We start from the raw sequence: 16,272 nt of genomic DNA, 5'->3' as shown, positions 1-16,272 counted from the left end.
AGTATGTCCTCTTCCAATAATTTCCTAATGTTTTGACCCCCTATAGCCAGTATTCATACATAGTAGTCATAATGTATCATGTGTAATGTGTATAAAGTTGGGCATTCCTAGGGCAGCTCAAGTTTCTAGTCTAACGCTTGGTAGTTGTTATTTGGGTTGTAAAATGGGTTAAATGTTCTGTACCACATCCCCCTTTAGAGAATCGACATCCCCATGTATCCCCGATTACCACTTCTTGGACTCTCTGAGTGACTAAGTGTGAATGATAGAGAGACGAAAGAGAGGGAGGGTACGTGAGGAGGAGAGAGGGTGCTAGAAAGTGAGAGAGGGAGGGTGAGTGAGACAGAGCGAGGTATAGGAAGTATTTGCATAAGCTGAGTGTTACCTGACACTACAGACCCCACAGACAAACACAGCAGGTTGTCTCAGAGCCAAACGAGTATTTCATGCTGGAGAGGCTGGATATTGAATCACTTCCCAAGTCTGATAAGGGTTTCTTCTTTGGAGTAAGAAACTTGCCTGCATTTTTGGTTTGCTGCTAAGGTTGGCTGACAAATTGGACATGCATTGGTAGATGGAGCAATAGATAGGTATGTATATGTGTTTTTATGTCTGCCTGTTTCAAAGGCATGATCTTTTAAAGTTTGAAAACTTGAAACATGTTTGTCCAGATTTACTAATTGGTAATGATTTGTAACATAGGTACGAATAAACACAGTTTTTCCATGATCTGGTATCCATAATATGGTATGGGCTGCTGCACATTGTATGTATTATTAGCTGATTTTATCGGTTTTTGTGTCTTTGAGACTATTTTGAATGGAGAAGATGTTTGGAGACTATGTTTCACTCAGAGAGCTGAGAACCATGTTGGAATCTGTCAGCAAGTAAAGACAACTGTGTGAGTATGTTTGAGTTATCAGCTCAACCGGTTCTTTTCTTTGACACGCTCCCAGAGAGGGCTGCCAACTAATTCATGGACTGTTTCCTGCTAATTGAGATTATGGAAAAACTTACAGTAGCCTACATTGTAAATTAAGGGTGTATCTTAAGTATTTTTTCTTTGGATTATGTGTGTATGTGAGTGTTTTCCGTATTCTTGGCCATTTTCCCATACATCTCTTTCCTCTTTTTTGTGTGCAGACAAGGATTACATTTAGAGAACAGGAGTGATTAACCTCCAGCTAATCTTTATGAGAATGGAGGGATCAAGCCATTGGATCTCTCAGGCCCATAGGGGTTAGAGAGGTCAGGGTAGCCACGGCACTGTGATGACTGACACAAACAGCCAGGAAGGACAGTCTACATTCGTTTTTGCCACATGTATTATATTATAGACACCTTAATGCATACTTTTACATTATATTATGTGAGCTAAACATAAAAATAAAATACAATATAAAAACATTTTCCTTAAAAACATTTTCCTTAAAGTATAATTTTTTCTAGATGACTAATATGACTGTCTCCACTACAATACATTAAATACTTAAATACATGTAATTTTGTCCTTTAAACATTTAATTGAAATACTATAGAATTCCATCCATTCCTATGGAGAACTGCTCCTACTGGGGAGTGCCAATATGGCTGACCGGTGGCTTCAAAGCCTCTTAGTGGCCAATACATAGCATCAGCAATCCAGGGTTTATATACATCATTGAACCCAGACCCCAGTACAAATAAACCACCACTGCTCTGTGAGGGAAGGAACATAAACACCAGCCAGCATGAATGGTCTTGTCCAAGTAGACTAACAAAACACTTCAGTTACACGCTGTCTCTGAGCTGTATTCTGTCATTCAACAACCACAATTTGTTTTGTTTTGTGGTATATGTGACTCACAACCTGTAATGGGCTACATTCATGGATATGTGACATGATTTGTCTCAGTGTAAACACACTACACAACAGTGAAGGACTTTCATCAGTGGTCATCATGTGGGGTAGTCCCAGAGGGCTAATGTTCTCTCTCTCTATTGCCTCAGGCTCGATGCTGCCACCTCCCCATAGTATTGCATCAACTCTGCCCCATACAAACCCCATCTCTCACCAAAGGATTGACGCCCTGCAGAGAGAGGGATCAGTTCTCTCTCATCTGTCCTCCATTCATCCATCGGGAGGGGCTGGAAAGGAGGGCATCACCCTAAAGAGATTCTAACAATCCATTATGAGACTCCCAAAGCTCCTTTCACTATAGAAACACCATGCATGGGAAAGAAGCATAATCCAAGGGGGATTTGTTGCTTTGTTTTCTGTTCACAGGAGGTTTTCAGCAAAGTGATTTAATTGCAGGTTATATATTTTAGTCATTTAGCAGACACTCTTATCCAGAGCGATTTACAAGAACAATTAGGGTTAAGTGCCTTGCTCAAGGGCACATCGACAGATTTTTCACCTAGTCGGCTCGGGGATTAGAACCAGCGACCTTTCGGTTACTGGCACTACGCTCTTAACCACTAAGCTACCTGCGCTGGTGATTCTCTATGGACTTTTGTCTCATAATGTGGACAATAATCTGGCACACTGGCACACACCCACAGACAGTACACATTTAATGTAGTAGAATACATGAGTAGTCTGTCCTCTACATTGCAGTAAATGTGAGCACCTAGCCTGATGTATGTAACTGTTTAGTGTATCAGCATTCACTAACAGCATTACCGGTCATGCGTCCTTGGGAAGAATGCCTCCCAAATGAATTAAATGGATTTGTAAAGCCAAAGTCCTCAATTGGATTATTCTAATGATGCAACCCATAACATGCATCATTTATATGTTTTTTTAGACTGTGTAGTCATTGTAACTTGTCTGTCCTGGCCTGTGAAACACACCTTGGCCTAGATTCAATCAGATCAAGCGTTAACCAGCAATAGCTGACACCTGCATGGCTAACGTTTTGGCGGTGTTGCGACTCAGGAGGTGTAACTGTGTTGGAGCTGTCAAATCGGTGAGCAGCGGCTCTTGATCATTGTCGCAAAGCCACAACAAGTTACAAGTTCAGAACGAGAAAGTGTAGGCTATATAGAAATAATGACGCTCAAATTGAAAATCATTAAACAAAATAATGAGGATTTCTAATCAGCCTAGGTATAATGCCAGGAGCCGCTGGTATATTTGACAGCGCATAGTTCCACCTCCGACACACCCAAAACAACCGCTATGCAGATGTCGATTAAAGCGGACGTGATTGAATAGAGCCCCTTGTTTTCAAGCTGTCATCAAGTTCCCTTCAGATGTTTTTCAAAAGAACCTGTTACCTGCGATAACATCTGCAAATCTGTGTACACGACCAATAAACTTTGATTTGATATATAGCTCCATAGTAAAACTTAGCGCTTGTGTCAGTATAAGGCAAGTTGGCCATGTAGCTGGTGGGATTTCCTAAATGACTGGGGCTTTTCCTAGAGGGAGGTGGCGTGGGGGACAAGTGGAAATGTCACATTGTCTGACATCATTGGGCAGAGATTATCAATTATAACTCCAATGACATGAGTGTGTTTATTTGTCTACACTCTTAGAAAAAAAGGTGCTATCTAGAACCTAAAAGGGTTCTTCGGCTGTCGCCATAGGAGAGTCCTTTGAAGAACCCTTTCCACAGAGGGTTCTACATGAAACCTAAAGGGTTCTATCTGGAACCAAAAAAGTTTAAAATGTATGGGGACTGCCGAAGAAACCTTTTGGAACCCTTTTTTGAGAGTGTATAAATAAACATATTACACTCCTGCTCCTACCCCACTGCTCTCAGTGAGCGCTTTGCCATTTGCTGCCCAGCAACCAGTGGGTAGTTCCTACTCAGGTACATCTTCACCTACTTAGCTGCTATTCTATCTATAGAGCCTTTTGAAGTGGTCCTGCTTACAGATATATGTTAGTATCTTCAGACACAATATAGCAGAAATGATTAGTTATATGGAATGTGTTTGTTATGTCTGCTCTTCCTCTTCAGAGCCCAGTGAGCTGCATCAAGAGGTGAGTTCACACTTCCTGGCCTCCCAGGCTTCTGGCCAGGCCGCCCTCTACCTGTCCACAGAGGTCCACCAACACCAGCACCAGCACACCTTCACCCTCTTCCAACATCAGCCCTCTGGCATACTACCTACGCCTGTTCCACCAATGTTGGTGACACCAAACAGAAATGTATGGAGAAGTACTTCTATTTTATCACTGTTTTATAGAAATTATATCGATGAAACCTGTCTAAGCCAAGGTACAAATCTAATGAACACACTGCTTTTTTTTTACTCTACAGCTGCCCCATCCCCATGTGATGCTGAGGTTGGTCCCCATGGCAGCCACATTTGTCCCCCTCCCAGGACCCTTCAGCTCCCTGCAGGGGGCCTTCCAGCCAAAGACATGCCCTCCCCAGGTACCAGGGGAAATAGGAGTGATGGGACTAGGAAGTTGGGGCTGAGGAAAAATATATAGTATTTATGTATCATCATGTTATGGTGTAATCAGTGGCAGTCATTGCCATTTAAGATGAGGGAGGATCATCCAAGAGTGTGCAGAGCTGTCATCAAGGCAAAGGGTGGCTATTTGAAGAATCTCAAATATAAAATATATTTTGATTTGTTTAACACTTTTTTTGTTACTACATGATTCCATATGTGTTATTTTATAGTTTTGATGTCTTCACTATTATTCTACAATGTAGAAAATAGTAAAAAATAAAGAAAACCCCTTGAATGAGTAGGTGTGTCCAAACTTTTGACTGGTACTGTGTATATATATCACAGGAGGTTGGCGGCACCTTAATTGGGGAGAACGGGCTTGTGGTAATAGCTGGAGCGGAATCAGTGGAAACACATGGTTTCGATGTGTTTGATGCCATTCCATTAGCTCTGTTCCAGCCATTATTATGAGCCGTCCTCCCCTCAGCAGCCTCCACTGATTTCTTTGGTACATTTATTTAAAATAAAAAACAGAAATACCTTATTTACATAATTATTCAGACCTTTTGCTATGAGACTCGAAATTGAGCTCAGGTGTTTCCATTGATCATCCGTGAGATGTTTCTACAACTTGATTGGAGTCCACCTTTGGTAAATTCAATTAATTGGACATGATTAGGAAAGGCACACACCTGTCTTTATAAGGTCCCACAGTTGACAGTGCAGGTCAGAGCAAAAACCAAGCCATGAGGTCGAAGGAATTGTCCGTAGAGCTCCAAGGCAGGATTATGCCGAGGCACAGATCTGGGGAGGGTACCAAAACATTTCTGCAGCATTGAAGGTCCCCAAGAACACAGTGGCCTCCATCATTCTTAAATGGAAGAAGTTTGGAACCACCAAGACTCTTCCTAGAGCTGGCCGCTCGGCCAATCTGAGCAATCCGGGTAGAAGGTCCTTGGTCAGGGAGGTGATCAAGAACCCAATGGTCACTCTGACAGAGCTCCAGAGTTCCTCTGTGGAGATGGGAGAGCCTTCCAGAAGGACAACCATCTCTGCAGCACTCAACCAATCAGGCCTTTATGGTAGAGTGGCCAGACGGAAGCCACTCCTCAGTAAAAGGCACATGACAGCCCACTTGGAGTTTGCCAAAAGGCACCTAAAAGACTCTCAGGCCATGAGAAACACGATTCTCTGGTGAAACCAAGATTGAACTCTTTGGCCTGAATGCCAAGCGTCACGTCTGGAGGAAACCTGGCACCATCCCTACGGTGAAGCATGGTGGTGGCAGCATCATGCTGTGGGGATGTTTTTCAGCGGCAGGGACAGGGAGACTAGTCAGGATCGAGGGAAAGATGAACGGAGCAAAGTACAGACAGATCCTCTATGAAAACCTGCTCCAGACCTGCTCTGGACCTCAGACTGGGGCGAAGGTTCACCTTCCAACAGGACAATGACCCTAAGCACACAGCCAAGACAACGCAGGAGTGGCTTCGGGACAAGTCTCTGAATGTCCTTGAGTAGCCCAGCCAGAGCCCGGACTTAAACCCGACCGAACATCTCAGGAGAGACTTGAAAATAGCTGTGCAGCGACGCTCCCAATCCAACCTGACAGAGCTTGAGAGGATTTGCAGAGAAGAATGGGAGAAACTCCCCAAATACAGGTGTGCCAAGCTTGTAGCATCATACCCAAGAAGACTCGAGGCTGTAATCGCTGCCAAAGGTGCTTCAACAAAGTACTGAGTAAAGGGTCTGAATACTTATGTAAATGTAATATTTTATTTTTTTATTTTTAATACATTAGCAAACATTTCTAAAACCAGTTTTTGCTTTGTCATTATGGGGTATTGTGTGTAGATTGATGAGGAAAAAAATATATTTAATCATTTTTAGAATAAGGCTGTAACGTAACAAAATGTGGAAAAAGTCAAGGGGTCTGAATACTTTCCAACTGCACTATATATATATATATAAACGCAACATGTAAAGTGTTGGTTTCATGAGCTGAAATAAAAGACCCCAGAAATGTTCTATACGCACAAAAAGCTTATTTCTCTCAAATTGTGTGCACAAATTTGTTTAAATCCCTGTTAGTGAGCATTTCTCCTTTGCCAAGATAATCCATCCGCCTGACAGATGAGGCATATCAAGAAGATGATTAAACAGCATGATCATTATACAGGTGCACCTTGTGCTGGGGACAATTAAAGGCCACTCTAAAATGTACCGTTTTGTCACACAACACAATGCCATAGATGTCTCAAGTTTTTATGGAATGTCCACCAGAGCTGTTGCCAGAGAATTGAATGTTAATTTCTCTACCATAAGCCAACGTCGTGTTAGAGAATTTGGCAGAACTTCCAACAGGCCTCACAACCGCAGACCACGTGTAACCACGCCAGCCCAGGACCTCCACTTCCGGCTACTTCACCTGCAGGATCGTCTGAGACCAGCCACCCTGACAGCTGATGAAACTGAGGAGTATTTATGTCTGTAATAAGCCCTTTTGTGGGGAAAAACTAATCCTGATTGGCTGGGCTTGGCTCCCCAGTGGGTGGGCCTATGCCCTCCCAGGCCCACCCATGGCTGCGCCCATGCCCAATCATGTGAAATCCATAGATTAGGGCCTAATTTATTTATTTAAATTGACTGATTTCCTTATATGAACTGTAACTCAGTAAAATCATAGAAATTGTTGCATGATGTGTTTATATTTTTGTTCTCTCTCTCTTGGTTGTCCTTAATTTTGGAAGAAATGAATTTGTTCAAAACTGTTCAACTATTGTCTTTCTATCTCTTTGAGTCAACTACTCACCACATTTTATGCACTGCAGTGCTAGCTAGCTGTAGCTTTCAGTACTATATTCATTCTTTGGTCCTTTGATTGGGTAGACAACATGTCAGTTCATACTGCAAGAGCTCTGATAGGTTGGAGGACATCCCCCAGAAGTTGTCATAATTACTGTGTAAGTCACAGGAGGATGGTGGCACTGTAATTGGAGAGAACGGGCTCGTGGTAATGACTGGAGTGGAGTAAGTGGAATGGTATCAAATAAATCAAACACATGGTTTGCAGGTGTTTGATGCCATTCCATTTGCTTCGTTCCGGACATTATTATGAGCCGTTCTCCCATCAGCAGCCTCCTGTGGCATAAGTCTATGAAAGGGGGTGAGAACCATGAGCCTCCTAGGTTTTGTATTGAAGTCAATGTACCCAGAGGAGGACAGAAGCTAGCTGTCCACCAGCTACACCATGGTGCTACCCTACAGAGTGCTGCTGAGGCTACTGTAGACCTTCATTGCAAAACAGTGTTTTAATCAATTATTTGGTGACGTGAATATATTTAGTATAGTTTTAAAAGGTTTCACTATTTAAATTTTTCTGAAATTCACTGAGGAGAATGATCCTCCCCTTCCTCCTCTGAGGAGCCTCCACTGTGTGTCATGAGTTAGTAGTGTGTGATCAACAGTCTACATTTCCTTGTCTTTGTCAGACGTCAAACGTTCTAGATATGGCACCTGGACATAGGACTGGGTCACACAAGCAGCTACAGAAGGATCCAAAAGTGAGTACCCTTTTGATTATTTTAATTTAATTTTAAATCTTCATATATTGGCAAAATGTTCTCATTTGGAAAGTGTTTTGAGTTCTGTTTCTATTTTGACCTATTGAACTGGTTGTTCTCTCAGAGACCAGGAAGGTGGGATACAATGCATGTCCGCATTGCATGGCAGATCCACCACCATAAACTGAGAGTGAAGGTATGGAAACGTGTTGAACATCCACTAAAATGTGTATAAAACCCAATTATTATTATTTGTATCCAAACCAAACATTATAACTGAAGCGATCTTTCTGTCTGTCCATCCTTCCATTTCTCAGCAGAAGATGGAAGTGGACGCACATGCAAACAACTTCGTTATCAAACCAGAGTTTCTGACTCAGCCACCTGGTCCTGACCTGATTCAAGCCATCCACCATCAGCGGGACCTTATTCAGTCCTCCACCCCACTCTCTAACCCAGGTGAGGAAAGTGACCAAAGACTAAACCTCCTTAAAAATATGACTTGTCTTACTATAGTACTGTGTCTAACGCGGAGAGAAATGACTCAACATAGCATTTTTCCATTATTCTCCTGCACCAGAGTCACACAGTAGACATCCTTCATTTGGAGGTTTGGGCACACTGAGCGTCACAGCCTTTGGTGGACTGGCAAACCTAGCACTAAGTGAGTAGCACCTTCAGTCTCCCTTCAGTGTTGGTTCAGTATTATGTTAAAAACAATATAATCATAAAGGAGGGAATTGCCTTTTCAAGCTCACATATTTCTTTGACTTGCTTATTCTTCCTCCTCTTAAAAACAGACTATCCCATGATCTATCACAAAGACAATCGAAATGCACCAAGTGGAGAAGTAGGAGGAACTCCTGAGTGGTGGAGCAGGCAGCAGAAGACACCCCAGTCCTCTGAATGCCAACTTGAATGCTCTACAGAACCTGAACAACCAGGAAGAGATTCAACCAAGGAACCTCAGGACAGGGACACACTCAGGGAGAGGGAATGGGGACAGCAGCTGCACCTACCCAAAGAGAAGATGGAGGAGGAGAAACAGTACATAGTGGAGAAACAACAAGGCCACAGTGTTGCAGGGACTCATGACAGTTCACCTGCTGAAGACAAGTCTGTTCCTCAGACAATGACCTTGGAACATGGTCAGCAGTCCAATGGCTGCCATAGCTGGGAGTCAGGTGACAGGAAGAGAAGACTTGAGTGTGAGAACTACATAAAGGCCAAGAAGATGAAGCGGCAGAGAGAGGATGACCAGGAGTATTTCAATGAGGGCCCTCAACCCAAGGACCCCACAGAGAAACCATCCCTGACCCCTACAACACTCACGCCATCCTCCATGTCGATGCAGCACATGACCATAGGGAACATTATTCCAGGGCTCTACCCAGTAAATAGTGTATGTAATCTGGCCCGGACTCAGGATGGCATTCCTGTTATGCAGCTCATCCCCTACCCTGCACTTCCCTGGGACATATACAGGGGTATGGACCTCCCTGTCTCCTCCTGTCAAGAGCTGGTCATGAGGGCTGATCCTCTGCATGGTGTGGTGGGGGCCAGGCTGTTGGAGGCAGCAGACTGTTCATATAGAGACCCTCATCACGGCTTTCCACACCCACCCTATCACCCCTCACTGGCCCTAAAGCAGCAGGAGAGGGCTTACCTCATGGAAAGAGAACGTCTGCACATGCTCAGAGAGGAATACTACCAGCACAGCCTCCATTCTGCCACCATGGGCGGCCATCTCCCCCATGTCAGCCGCCTGACCTCCACCTATTCCGGGTCACATATCTCCAGGGTGGGTCTCACACATAGCCACCAGAGTAGCTTCCCCAACAGAACTCTTCCCCCTGGGTGCTTAAGCACACTGCCGCCTCTGGTCCCCTTGTCTGGCGATCCCCACAGGACTACCTCGTAATGACAGAAATCAGAAGACCCTACTCTGTGTGCTTGCTTGCCTTAGACTAACTCAGCAATGTACTGCTTCAAGACAAATTCTGTGATTCTGATTACTGCCTGTATGACACAGATAAACGACAAACTACTATGTTGAAAAACTCAGAATTTATTTACATCCCTTAAAACACCTGTAAATTGATGAACAATGACATTGAACAGAAAAGTGCAATCCACCGAATGAGTTCATAAAACGTTAACTCTTGAATTTGTCAAGTTACTGTTCCTAAAATGGACATACAAAAATATAAATAACTGACAAAACTTAACAAATGTAAAAAACAAACAAGAACTAGGTAAAATCAAAAGCTACAGCATTAATTAAAACAGAATATCCCGTGACCATAAAGGAAAACCTAAGATCGATGACTTAATGGGAAAGAGTTCAGGACATCAGGAAAAACATCAGGAACATGACCTGACAGACTTCTACACTTTAAACCTGAGGTTATTTCAAAACTGCTGTCAATGGGATCACATACTGAGGCTGCATTAAACTGAAGCTGCTGACGCCCTCGCCGCATTAAAGCTCATACTGTAAAACACTAACAAATAAAAACACACTGTATAAAAAAAAACTTTTGATCAGGGCTAGTAAGCACTAACACAATCTTCACATTCTTGCCAACTTGTTGCATCTCTACCAGAGATACTAACATTTAGTGAACTTTAATAAACAGTCCATCCCAGGTTAAGCCCAGCCATCATACATACAGCACAGCTGTAACAGAGTGATTCATTACGGCTACATTAGTGGTCTCCAACACGGGTCCTGAGAAGATGCTGGATCTGTGTATATATATATATATATTTTTTTTTCTTCTAAAGCTAAGTGCTAATTTCAAAGGAATGACATAGTGTGTTAGATATTAATGGCTGCATTGATCGCCTGGAATATTCCTATTCATTGAGATACAATTCAAGTTGGTATCATTACTTTAGTCTACAGAATCAAGGTTGGAGACAACCATTGTGGCAGCGTCAAGAGTTTACTTGGACCACTAAAATAAGGAGGGTCAGTGTGTGTGATCACACCACATCCATCCCCAGACCCCTGGCCACCTCAGTCAGGGCCCTCAAAGCACCTGAGGGCCCGCAGGAGTCAGAGCCGTCCAGGTTGGTGTCGGGGTCATCCCCCATATCAGACACGTTACTCAGGACACAGTACACAGGTGAGTCACTGCCCCTGGGGCTGGGCTGGGCTGACATCTCATCCCCTGCAGAGTGCTCTGAGGAAGAGGAGGAGCAAGAGAAGGGGGAGGAGGAGCCAGGGGGAGAGCCGTGACTCCTGTCTGCCCGGGTGGCAGCTCTCTTGGCTCGGCTGCTGGACCCGGGGCCCTTATGGAGCGTCCTCTTCTTAGCCATGTTCTTCATGATCTCCTGAGTCACCTCCACGGTCTCGTAACGCACCATGTTCAGCCTCAGATAGCCATCTTCATCTTCCTTGTATCTGTGGAGCAAGCCAAATAATCAACAACCACCCCCTTATGGTAAAACTGACTAACTCATGTTAACTCATCACATAAGGGAAAGATTAAGTGTTGTTCATACCTGAAGCGGGAGTGTCCAGAGGGCCATTTCAGGTGGTGTTTCTTGCGCAGGTGAAGAGTGAGTGTGTAACACCAAGAGAAGGTTTTGTCACAGAGATGACACTTGTATTTCGAGACCATTCCACCCTACCGAGGAGAATTATGCAAGTGTCAAGTACAGAACACTTGATCAAAATTCAACAAACCCAAAAGCATTTTTGTAAATGAAAAAGTCTAGCTTTGACACTGATCTTGATTCTGTAGTTCTATTGAGCACTGAGTAGGTGTTTGGGGCCCCCTGCAGGCAGTCTGAAGTACCTCGTGTACTCTCTTGTAGTGCTGGTTCATGGTGTGGGCCATGCGGGAGGAGTAGTCACAGCCCTCTACAGAGCAGTGGTAGGCCGCCCCCTCATTATGGGTCTCCATGTGCTTCCGCAGGTCGTGCTGGTTCTTAAAGCTGGGAGACATACATCATAAACAACTGAGTGTAAGCAAAATAATATGTTCACAATATGTATACAGTCCATAAGGGTCAGTAGGTTGTGGGAAGTTTTATAAGTCTGTGGGTCAACAACCTGCTCTCACAGAAGTCACAGGGAAAGGGTCGCTCGTCACAGTGGCGGAACTTGATGTGGATCTTCAGAGTGGCGAGAGAGGTGCAGGTCATGTCACACAGGGGACACTTGATATGGTTCACTGGGAGAAGCAGAGGATAGATCACTCATAAGGTTTACAGTTAAAGAAACTGGACAGACAACAGCCATCATCATCAGCCGATCGAAATATCTTATTGACAAAACCTATTGATAGCACTACAACTAAAATAAATCTGCTTGACTAATAGATGTACATGTCAAAGCCAGACATTGAAAATGAGCTAAATAATACTGAACAGAGAAGTGGTGGAGAACAGCACACTCACCATGCTGTCGTACATGGTCTCTCAACAGTCTCTCATTGGCAAAGCCTTTGTCACAATGCTCACACACCAGGGACTCTGCAATAATCAGAGGGCATTCAATCAAAATAAAATGTACATGTCTAAGCCAATAACATATCTGCCTATAAGCTGTAAAACAGTGACTTCTGGCCAGGCAGAGCTGAGCCCATTCACCCTCTGGCTCGGCCTGTCTGTGGATGTGGTCGAAGAACTTGGTGTTGCTGGAGAACATGCAGCCGCAGGTGGGGCAGGCCACCAGACGCTCCTGAGTGTGGCTGCGCAGGTGCTCTCGCAGACGGTACTTGATTTTAAAGAATGCATCACAACCTGTGGAAACACATGAAGAGGGTATCAGCTGAAGCAGGCCAACAAAACATCAGTGTATTCAATGCATCACTACAGCAGGAAAGGCTGTGCTGATATCCCTTCCTTTCCCCTAGCAGTACCTTTCCAGCTGCAGAAGATGGCCTGTTGCTGGTCTGGGAGAGGAGAAAGCCCAGTGCAGTGAGCGTGCATATCTACATGCCGATAGAACCACTCCGGGTTGTTAAATGTACTCTGTAGCAAAACAACAAAGTCACTGAGGGTGTATATCACATACACTACTATTTTCTACATTGTAGAATAATAGTGAAGACATCAAAATTATGAAATAACATATATGGACTCATGTAGTAACCAAAAAAGTGTTAAACAAATCAAAATATATTTTATATATTTGAGATTCTTCAAATAGCCACCCTTTGCCTTGATGACAGCTTTGCACACTCTTGGCATTCTCTCAACCAGCTTCACCTGGAATGCTTTTCCAACAGTCTTGAAAGAGTTCCCACATATGCTGAGCACTTGTTGGTTGCTTTTCCTTCACTCTGCGGTCCGACTAATCCCAAACCATCTCAATTTGGTTGAGGTCGGGGGATTGTGGAGGCCAGGTCATCTGATGCAACACTCCATCACTTTCCTTCTTGGTAAAATATCCCTTACATAACCTGGAGGTGTGTTGGGTCATTGTCCTGTTGAAAAACAAATGATAGTGCCACTAAGCCCAAACCAGATGGGATGGTGTATCGCTGCAGAATGCTGTGGTAGCCATGCTGGTTAAGTTAATTCTAAATAAATCACAGACAGTGTCACCAGCAAAGCACCCCCACACCATAACACCTCCTCCTCCATGCTTTACGGTGGGAAATACACATGCAGAGATCATCCGTTCACCCACACCGCGTGTGAACCACAAATCTACAATTTGGACTCCAGACCAAAGGACAAATGTCCATTGCTCGTGTTTCTTGGCCCAAGCAAGTCTCTTCTTCTTATTGGTGTCCTTTAGTGGTTTCTTTGCAGCAATTCGATCATGAAGGCCTGATTCACACAGTCTCCTCTGAACATGTTGAGATGTGTCTGTTACTTGAACTCTGTGAAGCATTTATTTGGGCTACAATTTCTGAGGTTGGTAACTCTAATGAACTTATCCTCGGCAGCAGAGGTAACTCTGGGTCTTCCATTCCTGTGGCGGTCCTCATGAGAGCCAGTTTCATCATAGCGCTTGACGTTTTTTGCGACTGCACTTGAAGAAACTTTCAAAGTTCTTGACATTTTCCGTATTGACTGACCTTCATGTTTTAAAGTAATGATGGACTGTCATTTCTCTTTGCTTATTTGAGCTGTTCTTGCCATAATACGGACTTGGTCTTTTACCAAATAGGGCTATCTTCTGTATACCCCTCCCCCCTACCTTGTCACAACACAACTGATTGGCTCAAACGCATTAAGGAAAGAAATTCCACAACTTAACTTTTAAGAAGGCACACCTGTTAATTTAAATGCATTCCAGGTGACTACCTCATGAAGCTGGTTGAGAGAATGCCAAGAGTGTGCAAAGCTGTCATCAAGGCAAAGGGTGGCTATTTGAAGAATCTCAAATATATTTTGATTTGTTTAACTTTTTTGGTTACTACATGATTCCATGTGTTATTTCATAGTTCTGATGTCTTCACTATTATTCTACAATGTAGAAAATAGTAAAAATAAAGAAAAACCCTTGAATGAGTAGGTGTTCTAAAACTTTTGACCGGTAGTGTACACAAAGTCACTGAGTATTATTAACTAACATCGCAGTGCTCCCACTGGCACACAAGTCCCTCTGTGATCTCGGGGACCAGGTTGTTGCTGTGGAGGTCCTGGGTGCAGCTGGGGAAGTTAGGGTGGGACTTGAGCAGCTGTGCCCCGATGTACTTGAGTTTGCTGTGGAAGGTGTGGAAGTGTGCGTGGATCTCCAGCTCCCTGGGGCTGCCCATAGCCAGGAACTCACAGCCCTCCCACAGACACGCATAGTCATCTGGAGGGAGCAACACAACACACTTATTTGGCAAAAGGCAGTAGGTGCTGTTAGTGGTATTCTTGTGAGCATATAATCAACTGTGCCTCATTACTTTTGAAAAGCTTCCTGTCCTCGACTACTTTCCCTTGCAATCACCGACAGACTGTAGAGGCTGGAAAGATTTTACATTTACATTTTTAGTCATTTAGCAGACGCTCTTATCCAGAGCGACTTACAGTTAGTGAATATATCTATTTTTTTATACTGCCCCCCCGTGGGAATCAAACCCACAACCCTGGCGTTGCAAACGCCATGCTCTATCAACTGAGCTATATCCCTGCCGGCCATTCCCTCCCCTACCCTGGACGACGCTGGGCCAATTGTGCGCCGCCCATGAGTCTCCCGGTCGCGGCCGGCTGCGACAGAGCCTGGATTCGAACCAGGATCTCTAGTGGCACAGTTAACACTGCGATGCAGTGCCTTAGACCACTGCGCCACTCATTTTAAATTCTACATGTGCTTTCACCTGACGGAAGAGACTAGGGAAAGGAAACTATTGAGACAATACTGAGACACATGTGTAGTTGTCATCTGATGGTCCCCTCACCCACCCACCTAGTTCCTCCATAGCATCTCTGTCTCCTAGGTGATCCTTCAGGTGCAGTGACATGTGTTCGCTGAGCTCCTCCATGCCGTGGCCTTTGAAGGTGCAGGACGCCCACTCACATGACACCACCAGGTTGGACAGGTTCCTCCTCTTCGCCATGTAGATCTTGCTGATGGACACAAGGTAGGTTGTGCTGCCACACCAGTCCCAAACCACCCAGAACCAAAAAAACTGCAGCAGGTGTTGTAATAGCTTAATAGCCAAAACAGTTATTTTAACAGCAGGTTCGATTTGGCTACTGTACAGTAGCTAGCTAGTTCACAACATCATTACAACCAAACTGGATTAATTCTGGCACAACCTTCAGTGGGTCACTATTTTTCCAATTTTAATATGACTAACAATACTAGTTAGCGTGCTAGCTACAAGTGGGAAATAGTTACACAGTGTGCCTGTGCCAAATACCTAGCATGGCATTACAAAGCTAGCTAGCTAGCTAACTACCTGGGATTTCCAACCTTGGAAAGAGACGTAAACGTTAGCTAGCTACTGTAGTTAGTAAATGCTAGCCCTTTATCGTTGTACAAATTATGATACAATTGGCATGCTCTCTAAACATTAATGTAATAAACACTGTTAGCTAAATATCACATTTGAATTTACTTACAGACTATGTTGTCATTGTTAACAGAAGAAGTCAGAATATTTTTCGTTCCCTCCAATGTTGAGCCACTTTCTTCTTCTTCTTTAAGATTGGGTTGGCAATCGCAGCCAACATTTAAGCTGCATACACTGCCACCTACTGTACTGGAGTATGAGGTCAGTCTCGGCCTACCTACATTAAATTATCTTAATTAGTCCTGTTCCTCTAAGAAAGTGAAATAGAGCCCTAGACACCACTTCCCTCCCTCCACTACACCACCCAAACTCCAACCCATCCAGCCTCTCTAACCCTTTCA

General features: G+C 44.0%; 2 protein-coding genes across 5 annotated transcripts; one reads left to right on the top strand and one right to left on the bottom strand.

Annotated features, from left to right (window-relative positions):
- Positions 1–413: 413 nt before the first annotated feature.
- Positions 414–10,632, top strand: LOC121568008 (autism susceptibility gene 2 protein homolog). 2 transcript variants are annotated; one of them, XM_041878489.2, is made up of 8 exons: positions 414–590; positions 3,951–4,141; positions 4,254–4,370; positions 7,887–7,958; positions 8,083–8,154; positions 8,279–8,417; positions 8,539–8,622; positions 8,759–10,632. In XM_041878489.2, the coding sequence occupies exons 2-8, from the start codon at positions 4,118–4,120 to the stop codon at positions 9,877–9,879; spliced, it is 1,629 nt and encodes a 542-aa protein (XP_041734423.2). In that variant the 5' UTR covers positions 414–590; positions 3,951–4,117; the 3' UTR covers positions 9,880–10,632. The 2 variants fall into 2 exon arrangements, with proteins under 2 accessions (XP_041734423.2, XP_041734422.2); XM_041878488.2 differs by having other exon boundaries at positions 8,276–8,417.
- Positions 10,007–16,062, bottom strand: LOC121568007 (histone H4 transcription factor). 3 transcript variants are annotated; one of them, XM_041878487.2, is made up of 10 exons: positions 15,981–16,062; positions 15,322–15,482; positions 14,498–14,724; positions 12,833–12,944; positions 12,561–12,713; positions 12,369–12,443; positions 12,022–12,142; positions 11,765–11,903; positions 11,469–11,593; positions 10,007–11,367 (listed from the first exon to the last, which is right to left on the bottom strand). In XM_041878487.2, the coding sequence occupies exons 2-10, from the start codon at positions 15,470–15,472 to the stop codon at positions 10,947–10,949; spliced, it is 1,524 nt and encodes a 507-aa protein (XP_041734421.1). In that variant the 5' UTR covers positions 15,473–15,482; positions 15,981–16,062; the 3' UTR covers positions 10,007–10,946. The 3 variants fall into 3 exon arrangements, with proteins under 3 accessions (XP_041734421.1, XP_041734419.1, XP_041734420.1); XM_041878485.2 differs by having other exon boundaries at positions 15,322–15,544; positions 15,981–16,054; XM_041878486.2 differs by having other exon boundaries at positions 15,322–15,565; positions 15,981–16,047.
- Between the last annotated feature and the right edge of the window lie 210 nt (positions 16,063–16,272).

The sequence above is a fragment of the Coregonus clupeaformis genome, chromosome 6, assembly GCF_020615455.1.
Source record: "Coregonus clupeaformis isolate EN_2021a chromosome 6, ASM2061545v1, whole genome shotgun sequence".
Classification (NCBI taxonomy): domain Eukaryota; kingdom Metazoa; phylum Chordata; class Actinopteri; order Salmoniformes; family Salmonidae; genus Coregonus; species Coregonus clupeaformis.
This window is presented reverse-complemented; position numbering and strand designations above follow the sequence as displayed.

Coding starts and splice junctions, on each gene's coding strand:
- LOC121568007 (XM_041878487.2), bottom strand. CDS start 15,472: ATGGCGAAGAGGAGGAACCTGTCCAACCTGGTGGTGTCATGTGAGTGG. Junction 12,714..12,832: donor CATCTTCTGCAGCTGGAAAG/GTACTGCTAGGG, acceptor GTGTTTCCACAG/GTTGTGATGCATTCTTTAAA. Junction 12,143..12,368: donor AGACCATGTACGACAGCATG/GTGAGTGTGCTG, acceptor TGCTTCTCCCAG/TGAACCATATCAAGTGTCCC.
- LOC121568008 (XM_041878488.2), top strand. CDS start 4,118: ATGTTGGTGACACCAAACAGAAAT. Junction 4,371..7,886: donor CAAAGACATGCCCTCCCCAG/GTACCAGGGGAA, acceptor TGTCTTTGTCAG/ACGTCAAACGTTCTAGATAT. Junction 8,155..8,275: donor ACCATAAACTGAGAGTGAAG/GTATGGAAACGT, acceptor TCCATTTCTCAG/CAGAAGATGGAAGTGGACGC.